General features: G+C 41.7%; 1 protein-coding gene across 12 annotated transcripts in view; it reads right to left on the reverse strand.

The window, feature by feature from the left end:
* Positions 1-213: 213 nt before the first annotated feature.
* Positions 214-24,317, reverse strand: part of Nrx-1 (Neurexin 1) — a 559,574-nt gene continuing 535,470 nt past the window's right edge. For 7 of the 12 annotated variants that reach the window (XM_065223149.1, XM_065223152.1, XM_065223153.1 and 4 more), the window contains 6 exons: positions 15,841-16,598; positions 15,603-15,781; positions 15,368-15,539; positions 15,068-15,300; positions 4,265-4,598; positions 216-4,205 (listed from right to left, as the gene is read on the reverse strand). In XM_065223149.1, coding sequence (XP_065079221.1) covers positions 3,058-4,205; positions 4,265-4,598; positions 15,068-15,300; positions 15,368-15,539; positions 15,603-15,781; positions 15,841-16,598 — 2,824 coding nt within the window. In that variant the 3' untranslated portion in view covers positions 216-3,057. Of the gene's footprint in view, positions 4,206-4,264; positions 4,599-15,067; positions 15,301-15,367; positions 15,540-15,602; positions 15,782-15,840; positions 16,599-24,317 lie in introns of all 12 variants that reach the window. The other 5 variants (XM_065223155.1, XM_065223158.1, XM_065223159.1 and 2 more) reach the window with 5 other exon arrangements.

Here is a 24,317-nt window from a genome sequence, read left to right on the forward strand (position 1 = left end):
AAGTTCATCCGATGAACACTGAGTTCATTCGTGACGTCGCGCTGCAGAACCTAACAGACAAGTGCACAGATGTATTTGAGAAAAAGTTATACAAACTGCGGGCAATGTTTACTAATCATGAACTCTAAATGTTCATGAATAATGAACATTTAGTGTTCATGATTAGTAAACATTGCCCGCAGCTTGTGTCACTTTTTCTCGAGTGAGTGAACTCAAATCCATCTGTGCATTCATCCTTGCTGCATTGTGGGAGGGGGAGGGGGTGCCTGAGGGCGGATAAATATTTCAACTACCTATCTAAATAGAGAGAGAGAGAGAGATTATCAACAAAAAAGAGGGGGGGGGGGGCTTTATTCGCAGCACGGCGGTTGGGGTCAATCTACTACTGACGGTTGGATGGGAATGAACAATTGCGAGGGTTGGGGGAGTTATCAATCTGTCACAGCGGCCGGCGGATGATTGCCCTACATATGGTGACAGATCGGTGTGATTGAAGGAGAAAACGCGCATGCTTTGATTGTTTTGGGGTTCTCGACAGGGATTGAGTGGTTCATAAGTCTTTTCTAACCGCACTTTCTTCTGTGGTTGCTGCTTTCTTCGGAATGATCGATTCGCTTTCGGATTGTTGTATTGGTATTCCCTAGTAGACTTGGTATAAAAACTGATATGTTGTTCCATATAAGGTTCTCATATTCCTAAGTCGCGCTCCTCCGGGTAAGAGTAGTCGTCTGTATGTGTTTGTGTAAGTGTATTTGAGTGTATGAGTTTGTGTGAAAGAGAGAGAGAGAGAATAACGAATAAACGATAATATAATAGAGAGCTTGTTTTGTTTATTTTCGATTTGTTTGTTTATCATTAGACAAAGTGAGAGAGGCGTGTGTGCGTAAAATTTTGATCCGGTTTTCTGTCTACAGCCGCGTTTTGGGGGGCGCAGAGAAAAACACAAAACTGACGTTCTAACTTTGTTTTTTTTTTCGTTTGTTTCCATAAGAAAGATTTGCTGTACTTTAAGTTTGGTTGAAGATTGGGGTTTGTTTACATTCGTGTTGCTTTTTTGTAAGAGAAAGAGAAAACATTTAGTATTTTTCCGTTTTAGATTTTTGCTTCGCTGTGTTTATAAGTGTAAATTTTGTATACAGTTTTTTTTTTTTGCTGGTTGCGTACAAGCAGTTCTGTCATCCTAGGTTATGCGCTTTTGTTTTGGTTTGCTTCCTTTTCCAAGTATAAATGTAATTTCCTAGCAAGAAAAATACTGTAATTTAATGGCATTGCTCAACGATAGCTGATTACTTTCCATTGTCAAAGAGTACAGTTGTTTGCGAGTGTGAGTGTGTTTCTGAGTGTGTCTGTCAGTGCATTTGTTTACTGTGGCAAATCTGCTAGTGTGGGTTCGTGCATTGTAAAGAGTGTTTGTGTGTGAATTATAGAAGATAGAGTTCTTTTCTCGGTAGGGTCGCTCTCTGCTAATCTGACAGAAGGTTGGCCTCTCTCCCTCACTCTCTCTCTCGCACACAGGCCGAGGAGAGGGAGAAAGAACGCCGAATGGATTGGTGGTAGTGGTGGTTGTTTTCCAATACTAATGAGTATTTAAGTCGTCAAAAAAGTAATCCGGCGGTTCAAAGTTTGGGCTTTCCTCGCGAAAAAATGTTAGAATTTGATCTTGACTTACTTAAGTGATAGTGATTGTGTAAATAGTTTTGTTTTTTGGTTTTGCTTTCTTACCTACTCGCGAGTGGTTGTCATTTTTCGATCGATTCGTTCGATTAGTTGGGACATTGAAAATGTTTTTTTTTTGTTTGTTTATAAAAGGAGGGACAAAATCCACGGAAAAAGGAGGCAAAAACAGATTTTTCTTCTATAGTTGAGTATACGAAAAAACGAGAACATTTACCATCTTGTAATTTGCAGTATATTTCATCTTGAAGAGATTTGGTTTTGAGTAATCGGAATCTTAAAGGTAGTTCAAAATTACGGTAGATTTTTGTTTGCTCATTTGCGTTTCACTTACAGTTTACAGTAGTCTTAAATTTGTGCAGAAAAACAATTTGCTCGCTTAAATCTTCTTTGTGAGTCGTTCTCAAATATATCAATTACGGTTGTAACTTCTTTTGACAGTGTATTTTTATATGTGTGTTTGTGTGTGTCGGTGTGTAACGCTTCACTCGTTCACCACGGCTTGCTTCGATTCGTAAACTATCTCAAACAGAAGGTTCCTATAACAGGGTTCGTAACTGGATAAAAACGTCATCTACGGGCGCGGAAGGGATGTTGAACACACGGTTGAATGGCCGCTGCTATGTTTCTGTTCCTAAAGGCATAAAACCGACAAAAGCTTCTCATGCTCGACTGGGTAAATTCGATTCTTATGTAAAACTATTCCCAATATAAACGTACTTTCTAAACAAACGAGAACAACATTTCGATTAGAGAGGTGGTGGAACACGATTAACGCAAACAAAGGCGACGCGCGTCTCATAACAATAAGAGTCCCAATTAAAATATCTCACTAAGAGCGAATATCCGTCATGGGCCGAAGGGAAATGCAATTTTCTGGGGACACCACTACTAATATATAACGCACACTTTCATTCTCGCCGCACTTGTTAGCCTAGTCTCTGTGTGTCTGTGTGTTTGTGTAATTTACTTCTTTTGTGTATTTGCATCTCTTTTGTTTTGGTTTGTTTACTATGTACACTTTCGCTTACGGCCTACTTGGATGTGTTTGTTTTGCTCAATATATTTTCTGCCCTCATAGTTTGTTTTCCCGTTAATTTAACGTTTAGTGATAGGTATGTGTCTTAACCTTAATTTTTTTTCTCTCTTGTTTATATCATCACAATCTTCTTTATTAATTAATTATCGACTATAATTAATCAATGATAGGTATAAATAAGTCTGGTGTGGGTGACCGTTGTTGTATGCGTGAATCGCGCATCGTCTGCCGTATTCCATTCTCAGTAGTGGTACTCATATAAATATAACGTCTCTGATGCGCGTGTGAGTGCGTTCTTTATTTGTTGTTGTTGTTGAGTGTGGGTGAGTGCAACGTGAGCGGATCTAGACGTACCACTCTTTGATGTCCTTGGAATTCCGGTTCTTCGGCTTCTGCGGCGGTCCCATTCCTCCGGACTGCATACTGCCTCGATCGCTGCCGTTGTAACCCATACTGGCCGCACTGCCACCGCTGCCCATTCCCATTCCTCCGGCGCCACCTCCGCCCATGCCGTTGCCGCCGTTGTGATGGTGGCGTAACGACCCATTCAACGGCATAGTGCCACCATTACCGTGATGTCCACCTGCACCACCAGCACCAGCACCACCTGCCCCTCCACCGCCATTCCCATTGTAGTGTGGTGGCTGTTGAAGATGCTGCTGTTGCTGCTGATGAGTATTGTAGTGCGAATTTTGCGTATTGGTATGCGATCCGCCCAGCAGTGCCGCACTCGGACCCTGTCCGTACAACCCACTCTTGTCGTGCTCCGTCTTATACGAGCGGTCCCCATTCGATTTGATCCACAACACCAACAAAATGACCAAAATCACAGCGATCAACGCTCCGGCTACGATCCCGATTATCATGGCCGTTCGCTCCTCGGCCTCCGAATTGATTCGACCACCTTTGTGCTTTGGAATCCTCGTCGGTGGAAAGGGTGGCGGATGGGCGTTGAACGGTGGTTCCGGTTCCGGATTCGGTGGTTCCATCACCTTCACAGGTGGTGGTCGACGTCCCTTCTTTGGCCGCTCTTCCTCTGCTGCATCCTCATCGTCCGGATCTCTAACATCGATAACCTCGTCATCTTCCGTCGTGGTCGATGTTTGCGGTTGGGTCGTCTCTCGAATATGATCCCGATCACGGTCACGATAGCTGACCGTCGTTTCCGACGGTGTCTGCTGTTGAGTTGTCGAACCATAAGTGCTCGAACCCGACGCCGTACCCGTAGTGTACGTCGTTCGACTACTCGTTCCACTGGTTGATCCACCCGTCGTTCCTGTCGTACCTATCGAAACCGTTGTTCCGTAGCTGGATCCACTTGTGCCTGCACTACTACTACCGTAACCCGTCGTACCGCTGCTCGTCGTATCCATCTCCCGGGTCGTCTCGCTAGGCGCATACGTCTCCGATCGCCCTTGAGTCGTCAAAGTCGTCGTACCATCTGTTTTCTTATCGAAATCCACCGTCGTGTACGTCACTTCGGGACTCGTTTCTGCAAAAAACAGTCAACCATTTAAAACCCTTTCACCGATCAACCCCGCATCTACTCACCCGAACTCTTGGCCGTCGTACCGGTGTACACCTCGGTTACCTCTCCGGACCCGGACCCGTGGATACAATCCTCGTCGTCACACAGTTTGCCTTCGTCCTTCCTTCGACCGCCTTTCCCAGCACCGCTGCCCGCTCCCGTACCGGCCGCCGTGGTTTGCTTCGTCGGTGGTACGTAGACCGGTGTGATGATGTCGTCTCCACTTCCGGTCTCGAATGGCGGTGTGCATTCGTCTTCGTCGTCTCCACGGCAGCCGGAACCGGCGCCGCTGAAGATCAAATCATCGATCACGCCCGGATAGCCGCTGGCCGGAGTCTTGAAATTGTCCGAAGAATTCTTCAATTAACACTCATGGGAAGGGTTCGGCGAGCGGATCGCGAAGCGCAATCCACGTTCCGAACATTTCAGAGAGTAAACATATGATGGGTTGTTAAGAGAGATTTCGAGAGAAAGACAGATAGAGGTGTGTTGAGTGATGGATGCGATAAGCGAGAATGGTATTTTATATTTTTTAACGGAAAACAGTGAGAGATAGAGGTAATGGAGAGTTGGAGAAAGTGAGAGGGAGATATTTAAAACGAGTATGTGTGCGGTTTAGTTTTATATTGCAGACGAGTAGTGTGCGTGATAGCGAAAGAGAGGTAGAGCGATAACGAGAAGAGTGCGTGCGACGATACTGCATACTACGGATGGATGAAATTTGTATAATGCAATCTGGTTTGAGGGTGCAGTAGAATGTACAAAATGAAGGAAAATTTGGTATCTGATGGTAGATTTCACGACGCATAAATCTTACAATTTACTTCCTGTAAACTTCATCTGTACAGGTATTTTGATAATCTTCCTCCTACAGTCTTTAAAAAGCTTCTTCAGACAGTACAACCAGGGAAGCCAGATTTGAAGACATTTTTTTTGCCGCAGATATTTTGAAGACATCCCATGTTTTGTGGGGATGTTTGAAGACATTTTCAAATTGAAGAATACTTTCGAAGGATTCTATTTATTTTAAGCAGACATGTGAAGGTTTTTGGTATAGAAATGAAGGTTATGACTTCGTATTTTAAACTTCTTCTAGAAAATTTTGATTATGAATAATGTAATCATATTTTTTTTAGAATAATATTAGATCGACTTGACAATGCATAAGAAACTACTGAGATCTTCGATCAGCAGGAGAACTTTTAATTACTCCCTTATCCAGTGTTGGAAAAATATCAAAAAATCAAATCTCAACAAAGATCAAGATCGCGCTTGATTTTTGTAGACAAAAATCAACAAGCAAACAAGTGTGGTTGATATTGCAAGCTGTGATATCGCAGCTCTGAATATCAAGCTAACAAAACTCACCAGCTGCAAATTTATTATTATTATAGCCCATCTGACTTGATAGTCTCAATGAAACACTTAAATCTAAATGTAGTCACTCATTAAAAATTAAAAATTGGCCGACAGCAAACGATGACGAAACCTGGAGGCATTGATGTCAAAGTCAAATAGGTCCGAGGCTTCTTGGCGACAAAGGAACTGTTTGCAGCATAGTTGGTTGCATGTACTACTTCATGTAGCAAGGTTCTCGGGCGGAGTGTTCGGGCAGGAGCATACAGATTAATTTTGGCCAGTAACTCAGGAACATCATATTCTGCGAGCAAAACTTTAGCAACGAAGACGACCTGCGATATGTTTCGTCGCTTAGCAAGAGTATCCAAACCCAGTAGACGACAGCGGTCAGCATACGGTGGTAAATTCAACGGGTCACTCCATGGAAGATAGCGCAGTGCGTATCTGAAGAATTTGCGTTGAACAGCTTCGAATCGTCCACTCCATACTGCTTGGTAGGGATTCCAGACAACTCACGTGAATTCCAGTAGTGAGCGTGCCAATGAACAGTAAAGGGCTTCAAAACACAGAGGATCACGAAATTCCTTAGATATCTTGAACATGAATCCAAGCTGACGATTAGCTTTGTCGATCGTGGTTGAGAAGTGGCGAGTGTATGTGAGCTTTTCATCCAACATGACACCGAGGTCTTTAACGTGATCCACACGTTGAACTGCAGTCCCAGCAACGTTATAAACAATCAAAAAGGCAGTCCGAGTTCGCTAATTACGCAGCATTTTGAGACGGACAGGATCATAAAATTACGTTCACACCAATCATTAAAGATTTCAAGAAGGTTTTGTAGTTCCAAACAGTGGGCATAGCCTCGAACGACTAGATAAATCTTCAAGTCATCGGCAAAAAACAATTTACCTCCACGTAATAGAATAAACGTTACATCGTTCGCAAATAAAGAGAAGAGCAGTGGTCCCAAAGTGCTACCCTGTGGAACTCCTGATATGTTCGAGAAACGGTACGATGAGTAGTTTCCAATGCATACAGTAACTTCACGTTGCACGAGGTACGATCTAAGCCAGCTGCAGAAGGAAACAGAACATCCATTTTTTTTCAAGCTTTGCTAGCAGAACGTCGTGCACAACTCTATCAAACGCAGCTATAAGATCAGTGTAGATGGCATCCACTTGAAGTTTCTTGCATACATTTTCCATACAGAACGACGTAAAGCCCGTAAAGCTGACGAGATTAGTTTCCATGGAGCGGCCAGGAAAGAAACCATGTTGACATGTACTTATGTATTGCTGGCAGTAAGCAAACAATCTCTCATTTATCAGCGACTCAAACAACTTAGATTCAACCCCAAGCGAGGTAATCCCACGGTAGTTTTCCACATTGCGTTTTTCTCCTTTCTTGAAAACAGGGAACATAGTAGAGCGTTTCCATAGTGCGGGTTGAAGAGCAAGGACAACGGAGCAGCTAAGGTATCGGAGCTTTTTTTAGGACAGCAGATGGAATAACACTCGGACCTGGTGAAAATGATGATTTGGTTTTACTCATCACAGAGAGAACCATTTGTACATCTACGGCAAAAATATCCATGTTTACGACGTCGGTTGGCACATCACGGACGGCTCGCTCAATTTCTGCTTGCGATGGGGAGTCATTCGAGAAGACGCTTAAGAAGTGCCTAGCAAATAGGCTGCATTTGTCCTCAGTTGTCAATGCTACGTCATTGCCGAGAAACATTTTTGACGGCAGTCCAGTTTCCTTCCTCTTCGTATTCACAAACGACCAGAATGCCTTGGGGTGGCATTGCAGATTATGTTGAGTACGAATTACATACCTCTTGTAAAGAAGCTGTGGTGAGATTGGGTGTCTTTATTTTTTACACCCGAATGAACCGAAACTTCCATAACGGCTGGCAGCCGTTGCTTCGTGTCTGCCATCGGTGAAGACAAAAAAGGGATAGTTAGCATTATTATACCTTCTCTTTCTAAGAAAACGATGTGCAACGGAAACATTTTTGCGTCGATTCAACTCTCAGCTTCAACGTTACACGTTGTGAATAGTCTCGCAATATCAAAGGAGCTTGTAAAATCAATTTCAAGCATTATATTTTGCTCCAATATCACGCGTGATATTGAGCGCGTATGAGAGCGGAAAATATCAATTTACTAATGATTATGCCATCACTGCCCTGATCAATCTGCCGACTAGGGAGAGTATCAGAAGTAATTTTACGTGAACGCAAGGAAGGTGAGGGCTTACTTCAAGCGCAATCCGAACCTTTCGATTCGGGACGTGGCCAAAAAGGTCAATTCTTCCGTCTGGTGCGTCCAGCAGACAGTGAAGCGGGCCGAACCGATAAACATAATACGGTGGCCAAATCCTGTAGGAAGCTGTACCGCGAGTGGTTGGTGCAGCCGAAATGCATCGTAATGGGCGACGAGACGTACATTAAAGCGGGCGCCAAGCAGATCCCCGGCCTGGAGTTTTTCGTCGGCAAGTCCCACCGTATTCTTATGTTCCGGAAAAGTTTCGGAAGAAGAAGGTGGACAAATTTGCCAAGAAGTACTTAGTGTGGCAGGCGATATGTGGGTGCGACAAATTTCCAGCTTAGATTGATATGTGATCGCGTTTTTATGCTGGCAACGAAAAAAAGGAGCGTGTCAGGCCCTTGGTGCTGACCCTGAGGCTTGGAGACGAGGTCTCATCAGTGCTAGGAGTAACACCGCACTGGCACGTTACAAGATATAGAATTTTTGAGTCGCAGCATTGAAAAATTGGTCCTAAAATCTCTCAAATTTATCCCGGAATATTACATTTTTTTTCGAGATCAGATTTTAAGTTGCATCAAAGACAACATATCAAGAAGACTGGCGATTTTGCTTGAATCCAAGCGACAGACACAGTAGCGCTGCGCTCAAGCGAAGGTGAAAGCAACGCATATAAAAAGAGCAAATACACAAACCTTTCTTCTGCAGAGGGAACCATTGCTATCCAATTCGTTGGCAGCATTTACCTTTGAGCGACAGATGACGTGATTGTGTCTGTCTCATACCAGTCGTTTGAGAAAATGGAAGAGTTGCCAGTCTTCTTGATATGTCGTCTTCGGTTGCATGCAAATTTTTCTACACGGCAATCTAAGTCTGACTCATATGTGAGTCTAGTTCACTCAAATTCGCATTTGAGTAAATTTTTACATATCACTCATATTTGAGTGACATTGACTCATGTATGAGTGACATTTACGCATATTTGAGTTAACATTTACTCATTCCTGTATCCTACGTTTTAGCAAATTGAAGTGTATGTCCACGATCTTTCCATCTTGGAACATTTTCCTCGTTCCAGAATAATGAGACTTTTTCTTGGACTGCTATCTAGAAAAGTTGTGTAGGTCTCAGAGTTATGAAAACTTGAGTTTCTGTTGATTGTCTAAAACTTGTTAACATTTGTCTAAATCGCAGACTTAGCTCAGCTACAAAGCAAGACCATGCTGGAGGTGGCTGGGTTCGATTCCCGGTCCGGTGTAGGAATGTTTTGGGTTGGAAAATTTCTTGACTTCCCTGAGCAATAGAGTATGATCGTACTTGCCACACAATTATACTAATGCAAAATGGTAAAGGGCATCGAAAGCTCTCAATTAATAACTGTGGAAGTGCATCTAGAACACTAAGTTGAGAGCACACAATAAGCTAAAATGCGATAAGCATTAAGCTTGAAATGCGAAGAAGAAGAGAGAAGACTTCCTTATTGAATTTAAAAAAAATATTTAATTTCCTAAAATATGGCTGATGCAAATAATATTTTAAGAAAGGGACCACTGATATTCAAAGTTCTGCCGCAATGTTTCTTGTATAGGCCAGCTAATCGAGTACCGATCTTATGTAAATCCATCAGTAATATTAAAACAATGCAACGGTTATACAAAGTAGTTGATTTATTGAGATAAAAGTAAGATTTTCAACTTTTCTTTAGTTATATTTATATGGATAGTAATATCAAAGCTGTACCGCCTGATATTATGCTTTCGAAGAATATCAGTGTTGGAACTGAAATTCAGTACTAGACCAATATCTTGCGTCATTTGGCATTGTTGAAAACACGCAGCACTGGTTTGATAGAGTACGGCAGTATGTAAATTGAATAGAAGTTGAAAATGAGTGAAGGACAATTAATGCGACAGTACAAGCAAAACGCACACTTTCTTTGCCTAACTCGTACGATGTACGAGGAGATTTGAAGTATGTCCTGTATGGCCTGTAGATTTGAAGATGCTTCTTATAATTTTCATGCAATTCTCCTCAGAATTGTCATACAATTTTGCTCATAATTATCTTGGAGCTCTCGTGAGATCCTTGTAACTGTCTTTAGAATTCACTTGAAATTGTCTTGAAATTTTCTAAGAATTTCCTTTGAATTGGGTTCTTTAATTTTTTAAAATAAATAGGTTTTTCCACATCATCTGAAAGAGCTTCGTTTTCTGAGCACAGTGATATTTTTTTTCGAACTCACACACTTTCATCTCTGTTTTTAAATCAAGATTCAAACGAAGACAACAAATCAAGAAGACTGGCAACTTTGCCAGAATCCAAGCGACATATACAATGGCGCTGCGCTTGAGTGAAGGTAATGCATAGAAAAATGAGCAAATACTCAAACCCGTCTTCTGAGGATGTAATCTTTGCTATCAAATTCCATCGAAGCATTTACCTTTGAGCGGCAGATTACACGGTTGTACCTATCTCATAGCGTTCGTATGAGAAAATGGATGAGTTGCCAGTCTTCTTGATTTGTTGTCTTCGATTTAAAGCATAATAATCAAGGGGGGGAGGTGGCTGTCCAATACGCCTATCTCGCATAACGGGTTCCAAACGTAAACAAGCCATAAGAAACCTACAGCGTTTGTTTACGTTTGGAACCAGTTTCATACAAGAATGATCAGTAGGGTGATTTGACAGCACGCCCCCCCAGAAAATAATAACTTCACAATAACTTAAAAAATGCAATATTATATCATATTCCAGAAAAAACACTACTCTAGATTTTACATGTACTCTAGGAAACCAGCTGGTTGTAAGGTGCGATAAAATTAGGGACTTAGGAGTAATTCTTGACTCGAAGTTGACATTTGTAGATCATGTGAATACCACAATTCACAAAGCAAATAATATATTGGGATTCATAAAAAGAATTAGTTATCATTTTAAAGACCCATATACCATCAAAACACTTTATATAGCTTAAGTGAGATCAATTCTCGAATATTGCATTGTGGTTTGGGCTCCATATCATGAAACTTATATAAATGGTATAGAATCAGTTCAAAAACAGTTTTTGTTATTTGCTCTTAGGAAACTAGGCTGGACCTCTTTTCCCCTTCCTTCTTATGAGTCCCGTTGTTGATAAACATTGAAACACTTAAGAAATGAAGAGAAATTTCCATGATTTCCTTTGTCAATGATATTATCTCACAACGCGTAAATTGAGAAAAAATATTAGCAAGATTAAATTTTTACGTACCATCACGCATGTTAAGAACTCGAAATGTATTTCAACTGTCACCTCACAGAACGAACTATGGTAAAAATGGACCAATTAATAGAATGATGAGAGTGTATAATAATAATTGTGAGCGTATAGATCTAACGATGTCTAAAGATACAGTAAGTAGAACACTAACTGCTAGGATTTCATCTCGTTGAGTTTAAAACAATTTTTATTTTTTAGATATTTGTATATGCAGTCTACATTTACTGACAATTTCAAATAAAACGTATGTTTTAAAATAGCATGTAAGGCAACAGCACCATTGTAAAACGGTCTACAATTGTTGACGACAAATAAATAAATAAATAAACTGACAGCTCGCTCCCATACCAAGTGACAGCGAGGGGCGCTAATAAGGTGATTTATGCAAATGTAATCGTACTTATTTGAAATAGTGCCAGGGTACCATAATTGATGAAATTTCGGGGTTGGGTTCCATTTTTAATGCAGATTACGAATATGCATTTCCCTCAATACCCCCTTAAAGAACCCAATTGTCATCACAACTCTTTTTAAATTCTTCTAAGAACTTATTTGGAATATTCATCAGCAATGGGCCTGGAATCCGCTTCACAATCGCCAAAAATTAAAAAAAAAACAACCTAAGGATTCTATTATGAACGTCTGAAGTTCCAAATCTTCCCTAGAGTTTGTTGTTATCTCCAGAATTCGTTCTAAAATCTCTTCAAAATTCTCATAATATTTAGTTCATCAAAGTGACTGTATCCTGAAAATTTTGTCCAGTCCAGGGGTCATCAAATTGTTTAAAGGTCCCGGTGATTTCAAATTCGTTTCTTTTTCCCAGTTTTCCTGATTTCCCGGTTCACTAACGGTACATAATTAAACAAATAATAACTTTTCGAGATCAAATTTATGGGATCGTTAAACTATTATTTGTTTTATATTAAAGGAGCCTGAAAAATGCTCATTAGACTGATGCAAATTTTGAAATTTTCGCTCCACAGTGCTCAAACGGTTCCAAATTGGGCCCTGATTAGCCTCCCAAAATTTGAACTCATTTAGTGAGAAACTGACTTGGCACAAACCATTTGAAGTTTATATGGGAATAACTATGGAGAAACCATCATTTCGGTTCATATCTATCGCAATATTCACCAGTTTACTCTACTTTAGAAAATGATAACTGAGCTTGTTGAAAATTTTCTCAGCTACTACTTTGTTCAAGACCAGTTTTCGATCAAATGTAAGGAACAAAAGTTATTAATTATTCAAGTCAGTGATGTCTTATGATTATGCTCAATTAACTGTTCAGCAGGCAACATTGGTGTTTATGGCGCGTAGAATAGAGTACAAAAATCATGGCTACTATGTCACACTGCAGAATACAGTGTTGCCTACAATACTGTTGCTTAATCTTGCCATAAGATTATCAATCTCTTGAACAATTAATAACTATTTAATTTGACGTTTGGCTGAAAAAACAAGTTTCTGCAAAGTTGTAGCTGATAAAAATTCCCATAAGAATAGCAATAGAATTTATTAACTGTGCAATATGTAAAAAGGCTAAAAGACAATGAACAAAAAGTTTTGTTTTCCCATAGTAATTTCCATTCAAATGGTTTGTGCCAAGTCAGTTTCTTATCAAATGAGTTTAAACTTTCGGAGGCTAATCAGGATTTGAAACCGTTTCAACACCGTGGAGCAAAAATTTCAAATTTTGCATCAGTCTAATGCTCATCATGGGTTGTGATTGTGAGTTAATGAAATTTCTCGAAGTGGGTCGCAGTCAACAAAATATTGGAGCCATTCAATTTTTTTATTTGAAGATTGGCTGGTAAGACATACAGCGCCCAGAGGGCAACAATTCAAGAATAGCATGACTTGTAAATGCTTTAGATTGGATTTATAATTCGATTGTTTAAATTTCCATGTTTAATGGCCATGATCAGCCATTTTATCATGGACACAAACATTGTTTATTGGTAGAGGAAACTGCCTCCGCCACGAAAAAGACAATCTTCGGTTTCCACACTTTACCAATGTTCGTACCACCTCTGATAGCGATGACTATGTTTCCACCTCGTTTTTCAGCTCAAATCAGCAAATGACGTTCGATGTAATTATTTACATCATCGTTTTGGATGATTTGCGTTATGGGGCTGAACCAATACCATGTGCGTTTCTATCTGGGATGACAATCATTCTACAGAGAGCATTATGTATTTCAACTGAGGTCCGTTCGCTTCTTGTATCAATGTTCATCCTGTATTCGAGAGGAGCTTCATCTGATTACAAAACAATCGTCAACGGTTGCAGCTATCATTCAAAGAAGCGATTTCGGTGTTTTGATTTGAATGGTCTGAAGTTTCATTCGAACAGAGGATGATGTTTTGGTATAGTGTAGGCTAATGTTAGGGTACATGTCAAGGCTCATTTTTGTACACTCTATTCTAGATAGAGCTGGAATTAGGGCGCAACAGCCTTTGTAAACAATGACTTCTCTCGTTGATTTCTTGGAATTCAAGGCACGCCTACACAAACCAACATATCCATCGGGTAGGAGAAGTTTTCCTCTACTTGATGGTGATGTCGATTTGCCAGGGAGAGCCATGGCTTCCGAGAAATCTTCGAGAGAAGTCATTGTTTACAAAAGCTGTTACGCCCTAATTCCAGCTCTATCTAGTATTGTTGATTCGAAGGGAGATGATGATGGCAATGGTTACATGATAGTTATGGAAAAGAAAACAAAACAATAAATAACTGTGTTTTGTTTGTGATTTGTTGGCAATGGCAGGAATGCTAAAAGCATGACAGATCATAAATGATGATTTGATTGCTAGTTGTGTGTTTTGTTTTGTTCTGTTTTGTGCTGTGTTTAATCGTGATTCGTGGTTCTGAAAAGCTCAACAGGTAGGATATTCAGTGTAGTAGTTGTCTGCGAGTGTGAGTGTATTAGGTTGTTTGATCAAAAGAGAGCGGAACTGGTTTTGTTGGAGGAAGTTTAGAGGGGGGTTACGAGATTCGATTGCAGCTGGTTTACAAATTATAAAGAAAAAACAATCATGCAATTTCTTTACTGTTTTTGTATTATTTTTTCTCTCTGCTTCTCGTAGTGGCGTGGTAATTTCGAAAGATACTTGAATTTTAAACAAAACTCAATCAAATTCAAAACAAAGCAGAAATTTTTTGTACGTTGAAGAAAGAACCGAACTAAGCGAGGCTATGTACAGTATTCTGTATAGAAAATTTAAAGCCGCATTGTAAATGTTTATTCCCTTTTCAGTAAAAAAAAAGAATGAGTCTCCTTTGTAAACGAAATACAATCTAATTTCAACTTTGATGCTTTCCAGAAGACACCTAAATTATCGAAGGAATTGTTATAGAACTATATAAATATATTCACATATTTACTGGTGCATTGGAAATCTTGAAAATGGTGCAGAATACAAAAACACTCAGCTATTGTAGTTACTCGATTAGTTACTCGCAAAAAGGGACAGCACAAAACAGACATGTACACTTCTAAGAAATGAAATTTAAAGAAAATCAAAAACAAACAAGAACCAAATTTGGTGCATCTCAAAATTCTAAGTTTTTGCCATCATTTTTTCCCCAAATAGGTTTAGGGAAGAAATTAATGTAAAAGATGCGTGAAAGATTGCGTTTTCTAAAACAAAACCGAAATGTGAATAAGCTCAATTAAGATCAATAGTTGATTGATGGAAAAAAAAGGACTATTCAGGCGTCAATTTTGAACTATTTATCAATGGTATGCTAAAGAGAGCGCCGAATGTGAAACGGAACTCAAGAATAAACTGATAGCAAGAATATCTCGAGAAAATGAAGATAGTAAAAAAAATACGAGCGACTGGTTGATTGTCTTCGATTTTTTTTTTTGTGGTTCAGACTTGTTTTAAGATTTAACTTTCGAATTGCTTTTTGTTTAAAATTCTAACCTGCTGCATTCTTTGGTCATTTCTATCTAAAACGCCAGTTACCAATTGTACATCGCCCCGCATGTTGATGTGGGGATCGCGTTCCGCCGCCAGGTCCAGCACCCGCAGCCGGTTGACGGACAGACCGGCGATCACTCCGCTGAACGGCCGCTCGATACGGGCGCGTCCGTTGCGGTTGATCTTCCCACCGACCTGGACGTTGGACATTGACGTGAAGGTCGTCGATTGGTGGCCTGAAAGTATCACACAGTGTGTTTGAGCTTGGATCGGGTTCGCTAACGTGCACCAGCGATTACATACCAGTGGGGAAATGCGTTTGGACGTTGTAGTCGTCGATCTGGAGCGTAGCGTTCGCTCCGGACCGGGTGAAGCGCACGATATGGTAATTATTGTCATTCACTTTGACGCCGATCTCGCCCACCGGAAAGTCGTGCGATCCGACGTTGTACACCATGAACAAATTTCCTTCGAGCTGGTTTGAGAGGTTAGATCGTTAGCATCGAATGATTAACTCAAATCTACGTTGATAACTCACAATCTCCATTTCTATGTAGTCCTGCGTCGTCAAGCTTTCGATCCGTAGCAGTACCGCATCGAATTTGGTCGTCACGAATCCCAGGGCGATATTGTCCTCTTCCGTGTCCGGTTGCCGTCCCGGCGGGAACGTGTACTGAATCAATCCCTTATTGGTGCCAAACTCGTACGAGATAGATTCTGCAAAGATACAACCGGTCAAACTTTGAACCTCCCCTGTAGACCCCAGATCAACTCACCATCGTAGCACGTAGGTCCGGTAAACGACGTCATGTCGCACTCGCAAGCATACGCATTCCACTGCTGCACACAGATCCCCCGGTTAGCGCAAGCATTCTGGCTACACTTGGTCGGTCCCTCGCATCCGGACACGACCAACGAACTCGGCACCACAGCGTCCTCCGTCAAACTCGGCGACGTATCCGCCAAATCCACCGAAGCCATGCAACCTTCGAACCCGCTTCGGGAAGCTATGCTCGGCGGTAACCGCAGGTACATGTCCTTGAATACCCCACCCACATAGAGAATGCCCTCCAACTCCAGGTGCATGTTGTTCCCACTGGCGGTGTAGATTTCGATCGATTCATCCACCGCCAGGGTGTGAGTCTTCGGTCCCGGTCGCCGGATGCTCACCGAATGCCACCGGTTGTCGTTCATGTGAATCCGGGCCTTGTCTCGGACCGTAATCGTTCCATCGCCCAGATCGAACACGTAGTGGATGTGACCGTTGACCAGTTCGACCGCTACGAAGTCACTCAGCTTGCCACCGTTGTAGAACAGCAGACCGTTGGGTTCGAGCGTTTTGAAGCGGAAGTCGATGAACACGGACGAGTAGGCCTTCAGCATCGGTAGACCGACGTAGGAGTGCTTGGAGCGGAAGGTGGCCGGCAGGTAGGGCGATCCCGGCGGAGAGTTGATGAAACGGGCGGTCAGCTTGAAGGTTGTCGTCGGCAGGGCCGACAGCTCCGGACCGAGCGTTTTCACCAGGTCGATGTAGCTGTGGAAGAGAGAAGATTGTTTAAAAATGTGTCTGAGATGTTCATTTGTTGGGATTTTGCCTAGCATACAATGTATTTTTGTGGATCTTACTATGGGCGAGTCTCCTGAACACTTCATGGAAATTAGCAAAATTTTCTAGGAAAAGGTAAATGAACCCGAATAAGTTCGGTTCGGACTTCGAAGAACCTTCAGTAAGAGCCTAAAAAATCTGGAATTTCTCACCGAGGCAATTTCAGAGGCATCCGGAAGACCATAAAGCTATGAGGTTAAGCTCATAAGACGTAAATTATAGGGGCAGATCACTTCCCAAGTAACATTTCTGGTTTTATAAGGGTTCTGTTACCCATGATTTAGACTTGTAGAATGCTCGACAAAACTTACAATGTTGCTTGGGTTGTGGTGCATTTAATATAACAAAAAAAAAAGGTTCTGCATGATTTCGATGGAGATTTCCGATGCTGCCAACATAAGTTACAGGGAATTTCGACGGATGTTTCCCACGTTCTTGGTTGACGAACTTACGATTTCATAAGTGTCCACTGCTGCCAATGGAAGTTCCAATGAATTTCGGTGGACGAGGATCTGTTCCAGGAAATTTCAACAGAGTTTTCTCGCGGTTTCGAAAAAGAAGCTTCCGAACGATTTCCTTGGATATTTCTGATGCTGCCAATGGAAGTTACAGGGAATTCAGTCCTCTCACGTTCTTGTTTCGGAAGCCTCCGTGAGACTGGTGGTGATTGCTGATGCTGCCAACGGAAGCTCCAGGGAACTTCGACGGAGCCCCCTCGCGTTCTCGGAGCAGCCTGCACTCGATTTCGGTGGAGATTTCCGAAGCTGCGAAACCTCCACAACCGAGAACACGAGAAAACAGCGTTTCAATTCCCTGAAACCCTCGCTGGAAGCATCGGAAATCGTGTGGAAGCTCCTCGACCGAAAACATCCGTCGAAATTCCCTGGAACCATTGGCAGCATTGTAAATCTCCACCGAAATCGGGTGGACGTTCCCCCGAAAAACGCGAGAAAACTCCGTCAAAATTCTCTGGATCCTCCGTTGGCAGGTCCGGAAATCTACTCCGGAACTGTGCAGAGCCTGCTCCACAAAAAACGCGAGAAAACTCCTTGAATCTTCCGCTGATAGCATCGGGAATCTCCACCGAAATCTTGTGGAATCTCCTTCACCGAGAACGCGGAATAATCCGTCGAAATCTACTGGAACCTTCGTTGGTAGCATCGAGGGGGACGACTCTATCTACGATGCAGAAAAGATTGTGTTTTGCTGTGGCTTGCTGCGCGCACGCTAAGAAGATAGAAAGAAGATTGATGACGATTCTGAAGATTTCCTGCAAAAAGATGATGCACGATGCAAGTAGATGCGACAAATGAAAGAAGACTTTTCGAAGATTGATTCGTTAGTGTGAGATTTGTTGAGCATCTAAACTTGAGATTTAGATGTGTCGTCCCCCTCGGGTAGCATCGTAAATCTCCACGCACGGGAATCGCCTTGAACTCTCTTCGCCGTGAACATGTGACATCCCGCAGAGCTGTCAGTATTATAATAATATCTTTTTACGATTCTAAAAGGTGTATATGAATACGGTGACTCTACAAGGTCGAATCTCCAGGACGAATTCAGAAGACATTCATGTGGCCTGATGAATTCTGGAGAATTGCAACAGAGATTCCAGATCTCGATAGGATTTGAACGGATTCAACTGGAAAACGATCATGACTGGAATTCTAATCGATCCCGACTGGCATTATATTGGATCCCGGTTAGGGGTTTGATGGTGTCCGGTAGGAATTCCAATCGGTCTTAGAAAGGGTTGTAATGGATCCTGACCGGCACCTGTCGTGATCCGTTTGAGCTCTGGTCAGAATTCCACCAACGAATCCTTACAATAATTCCAACGGGTCCTGATAGGACTCAAACGGATCCCGACAAGGTCTTCAACAGACCATAGGAATGTAAAAAATACCCGCAAGGGATTCCAGTGTACCCGTGGCATATTTCAAATGGAGATCCTTATGGATTTTGATAAGAATTCCAACGGATCCAGATGGTAATTCCAATGAATCCTGCCAGTGGCTTCAATGGATCGTGACAAGATATCGCACAGATCTGTGTATTTAAAAAGTTCTTAACAGAGACTCCAACAGATCCCGTTCTTGGGCATTTTAAGGGATCCCTTCAGTGATTTAGGCATTCGAATGGATTCAAACTGAGATTAAAAATGGATCGGAACAGGATTTAAAATCGTTCTAAAATGAGATTTCAATTTCTTATGGGGCCTTAAATGGATTCTGGATAGAATTACAATGGATTCCGACAGAACTTCCAACTGACTTGAAAATGGATTCCAATGGATCCTAGCAGAAACTCAAATGATCCCTTGGAGGCGAACCAGCCTCATGCTGAAAGTCTCCTTAATAAAGATAAATCAATCAATCAATCAAATGATCCCTCGCGGGACTGATTCCACTGGATTCTGACAAAAATTCCAACGGATTCCGACTGGTTCCCCGATTGTTCCCGCTAAGGATTCCAGTAGATCTCGAGAATGATTCCTACGGGATCCTGACAGAGCTTTTAATGGATCTTGATAAGAATTCCAACGGATCCTGAAAGGTCTGCGGTTCCAAAGGATCTCGGCAAGAAATCCAACCGATCTGAATAGGAATTTCAACCGATTTGACAAAGTATTCCAATTGTGTTAGTGATTCCAACGGATCCCAATATTTCTATTGGAATCCGTCAGGAAGTTCAAGTGAGGAAAAAGAAAACATAGAGGAAACTTCAATGTATCCTGATAAGGCCTTTAACAAATCCCGACTAAAAGTACAATGTACTCCGGAAAATTCCAACCAATTTGAAAAGAGATTTCCATATATCCTAACCAGAGCTCAAACGGATCCCGACAAGGTGTACAAGCGGGTTCTGACAGGGATTCCAACTGATTTCGATAGGATCTCAAACATATTCCGACAGGATCTCAAACAGATCTCGATGGGGATTCCATCGGTACCCACTAGGAAGAATTATTCCAACGGGATCCTGACAGTGATTCTACTGGATCTTGAGATACAAACTCTAATAGGTTTTGCCCATGTTCCCACAGATCACGACATAAGATTAAAATGATCTGAACATGAATTCCCACCGATCTGAAAAGGTAGGGTTAATGTCGGCTTCGGCACCCATTGACTGTTTTCGGCAACCAACGGTAATTTCACTGCATTTTCTTACCAAACACTTCGCTGAATGTTTTCCTTAGTCTTTCAGCTTCAATCTGATTGGGTTTTACGACTGAGCAAACGGATTTGACCAGGTTTTTCTTGAAATCAGTGTTGGGAAAGTATCAAAAAATCAAATCTCACCAACGCCAAAGATCACGCTTGATTTTCGTAGGCAAAAATCAACAAGCAAACAACTGCGGTTGATTTTGCAAGCTGTGATATCGCAGCTCGGAATATCAAGCTAACAAAACTCACCAACTGCAAATCTCACCAAACTGTGGTGAAATTGAATTTAATGATTTTTGCTTTACACCCGAATGCAACCAAAACTGCCATAATGGGTTGCAGCAGTCCCTTCGCGTCTGCCATCGGTGAAGATTAAAAAGAGATAGCAAACTATGCTTTCTCTTTCTAAGAAAACGATGTGCAATGGAATCATTTTTGTGTCGAGTCAACTCTCAGCTTGATTTTTGCACGTTGTGAAATCAATATCAAGCATGATATTTTGTTCCAATATCACGCGTGATATTGCGAGCGAATAACAGCGGAAAAATATCAATTGATTTCTGATTTTGCCAACACTGCTTGAAATGATACATACGCCTTACAAAATGTTGATGATTTCGAGTTGCCTATAATAGAACAGGAGATTAACACGCTGTTCAAATGAATAGGTTGCCGAAGGAAAGAGATTGCCGACAATAGTCACACTCACCTGAGAACAACAGGCAGCAGATGAATGTACACAAACAAACACCGCATATGTGTGCGTTACGTCGAGAAAAATCTCACAGAAGCGCTGACACTGCTTAGATTGCCGAGAATACGTAAATTGCTCTATAACAATGGATCTTGACGGGGACTCCAACAAATCCCGACATGAATTTTAAGGGATCCGTTGAGTGATTCTAAGCATTCTGTTAGAGATTCTAACTGGGATTAAAAAAAGCATCTGAACAGAAGTTCCAATCGATGAAAAATGGAATTCCTATGGATCCCGACGGGAACTGTAACGAATCCCGATAGGGAGTAAAATCGGTCTGCACAGGAGTTCAAATCGACCTTAAATGGATTTGAATTCCTACTAGAGTCCCAGATGGATTCCGGCTAGGAGTACAATGGATTCCGACAAGAATTTCAACTGATCCTGAAACGAGATTCCAATGTATGTTGACAGGGAACTCAAACGCATCCCGACCGGGATTCCAACGGATTCTGACTGGGATTCCAACGAATATTGATAGCGTATAAATGGATCTCGACTGGTTTTATTGGATCACAAAATTGCACCGGATATCGACTTTTGTCATTTACTCGTCCAGCCCGCTCCGTAGATACCTATATTTGAAGGTCGCCGTATTGGATTCTGATCCGTCATCTTGAGTATTAAAATTGCTACTACTTATAAAGCTCGTTCCGTTGATACCCATATTGTAGTTTTCAGTCCGCCAAATTAGATTTAAAATTGCACCGGATATCGAGGGGGGTGAAACATCTAAATCTCAAGTCTAGATGCTCAACAAATCTCCCACTAGCGAATCAATCTTCTTTCATTTCTCGCATCTACTTGCATCGCGCATCATATTTTTGCAGGGAAATTTTCAGAATCGTCATCAAACTTCTCTCTATCTACTCAGCGTGCGCACGGCTAGCCACAGCGAAACACAATATTTCCTGCATCGTAGATAGAGTCGTCCCCCTCGCCGGATATCAATTTTTGACATCTACTCGGAGAACTTAGAGATTAGGGCGTAATTGCTTATGTAAACACACACGACAATCGCCGAATGCTCGCAAATTAAAGCCTAATCTAAAACATTAACGACACTAACAGGTAGATAAATTATTCATCTATAATTTGGTATGGTTTGTTTGCGAGATTGAGTTTCAATTTACGAGAAATCGGCGATAGACGTGTTTGTTTATAAAAGCAATTACGCCCAAATCTCAAAGTTCTCCAGACTTGTCGAGCCCATTCTGTAGAGACCATATACCCATACTGTAGGGTGTAGCATTTTAGTCCATCTTGTATTTAGGTCCACCATCTTCGACTTCAAAACTGCACCGGAAATCGATTTTCGACATCTACTCGTCAACCCCGTTCCGTAGAAACTCATTTGGTAGGGTATTCAAGGCATTTTCACTAACAGGAAGTCGCCATATTGAATTTAGATCCGCCATCTTGGATCTCAAAATTTCACTGGATGTCGATTTTAAGCATCTACTCGTCAATCCCGTTCCGTAGATACCCATATTTAAGGGTCTTCAAGGCATTTAAATAAGGTATTTTCATAAAGCAGAAGTCACCATCTTGGATTATGGCGGAGCTAAATTTCACCGGATATTGATTTTAAGCATCTACTTGTTCCCGTTCCGTAGATAGGCATATTGTAGTGTCTTCGAGGCATTTTAACATACCGGATATCGATTTTCATAGACCAGAAGTCACCAGCTTGGATCTCAGTTCACCATATTGGATCTCAAAATTGCACCGGGTATCGATTTTTGACATCTACTCGGCAAGCCCGTTCCGTAGATACCCATATTGTAGGGTCTTCGAGGCATTTTCATAAACCGGAAGTCACCGTATTGGATTGTGCATCGCGATCTTGAATCTCAAAAAATGTTTCGGATATCCATTTATGACATCTACTACCCATACCCATACTGAAGGATGTCCAAATCATGTTAGCATACCGGAAGTCACCATCTCGGAGTTCTGTTCGCCATATTGGTTCTCAAAATTGCACCCGATATTGATTTTTGAATTCCACTCGTCAAGACCGTTCCGTAGGTACCCAAATTGTAGGGTCTTCGAGGCATTTTAGCATACCGGAAGTCGCCACCGTGGATTTCGGTTCGCCATCTTTGAAGAAATTCTCCATATTGGATTCAAAAGCGTCCATGGCCCTTCCCATGCCTTTTTTAACTTGTTCGTTTATTCATTAGGCTCAGTCGTGTGTGACACTTTGTGGAGCCAAAAATCAGTAATGTTTGAATATACATTTTAAACAGCAGTAGTTCTAGGTTAGTATTGGGTACCAATTACTCATGGCGGGCTCGAGGTTAATGGGTAACAATTTCGATTGGAAGGAGCTAGATAGGAAACTGGTTTCTGAAGCCTCCTTCAGATGCTACTCTCGGACGGTTGACCAAATCCTGGCTGGGCAGGGGCCAGTAGCACAGAAATAGGAGGATATTAGGACTGGGAAACAATGGCTGGAAGTTGTTTGGAAAGGAGGGGATGGTGACATCAGACTCTAATATCAGACAAGATCAACCTGCCTCGTGTAGGGAAGATCACGGGTTCCCAATACATCTCTTACTTCACGGAAGGGTTGTCTACCTCGAGCCACTAGGGTATCTAACAGTCGTGCTCTGGAGGCGTCATAACCCGGGCAATACCAAACTGCGTGATCTATGTCATCATAACCGGTTCTACACCTACATATATTGCTGTCAACGAGGAATATTCTGTAGAGATGTGCGTCTAGCGAGTAGTGGTTGGACATAAGTCTTGACATCACGCGAATGATTCCCCGACTTACATCCAGACCTTTAAACCACGCCATGCCTTTTATCGAAGACAACATATCAAGAAGACTGGCAACTCTTCATTTTCCGATACAACCAGTATGAGATAAGCACAATCGCGTCATCTGCCGCTCAAAGGTAAATGCTCCTATTGAATTGGATAGCAAAGGTTCCATCCTCAGAAGAAAGGTTTGTGAATTTGCTCTTTTTTATAAGCGTTGCTTCCACCTTCGCTCGAGCGCAGCGCTACTGTGTCTGTCGCTTGGATTCAAGCAAAGTTGCCAGTCTTCTTGATATGTTGTCTTCGCTTTTATATATAGTTAACGTTGACGTTGAATCATCGCTGATCGTGTTTCGACTGTGATTCTCACGGATTTGAACAGGAATTCCAATCGACATGAAGTGGGATTCTAATGGATACTGACAGAGAATCAGACGGATTCCCTCAGAGATTTTATCGATTCCAATCGATCCTGACTAGAAATCCAACGGATCGTGACAATAATTCCATATAAAGGTAAAGACTTCCATCTTGATGGCATTTAAACGGATCTTGACTGGAGCTATGAAACCAGTCAAGAATTTTTACTGATCTCGATAGGATTCCAACGGATCTGATAATCAAATCCAGTTGGATTTTGACAGGGATAAATGCTTTCGATGCAGTTCTAAAGGGAGAAGAATATCGTCGGGTTCCAATCAACTTCTACGGATCCCATTCGAGATTCTCAGAATCCCAGTATGATTGGAATCTAAAGAAGTTTGATATACTCTCTCTGAGATCACGTAATTTCATGAGTGTGCAGCCGCTTTTCTCGAAAACTGTGCGTGTAACATACAATTTGAGGTAATTTTTTGATTTAGCAAGGCAAAATTTTACCAAACGTACGGCTAATGGTCGAAGGGCGTAACAACACTGTCGATCAGTGATGCCATTTTTACGAAAAAT

The sequence above is a fragment of the Ochlerotatus camptorhynchus genome, unplaced genomic scaffold (genome assembly GCF_037179485.1).
Source record: "Ochlerotatus camptorhynchus isolate MF236.1 unplaced genomic scaffold, CSIRO-AGI_Acam_v1.1 ptg000185l, whole genome shotgun sequence".
Classification (NCBI taxonomy): domain Eukaryota; kingdom Metazoa; phylum Arthropoda; class Insecta; order Diptera; family Culicidae; genus Ochlerotatus; species Ochlerotatus camptorhynchus.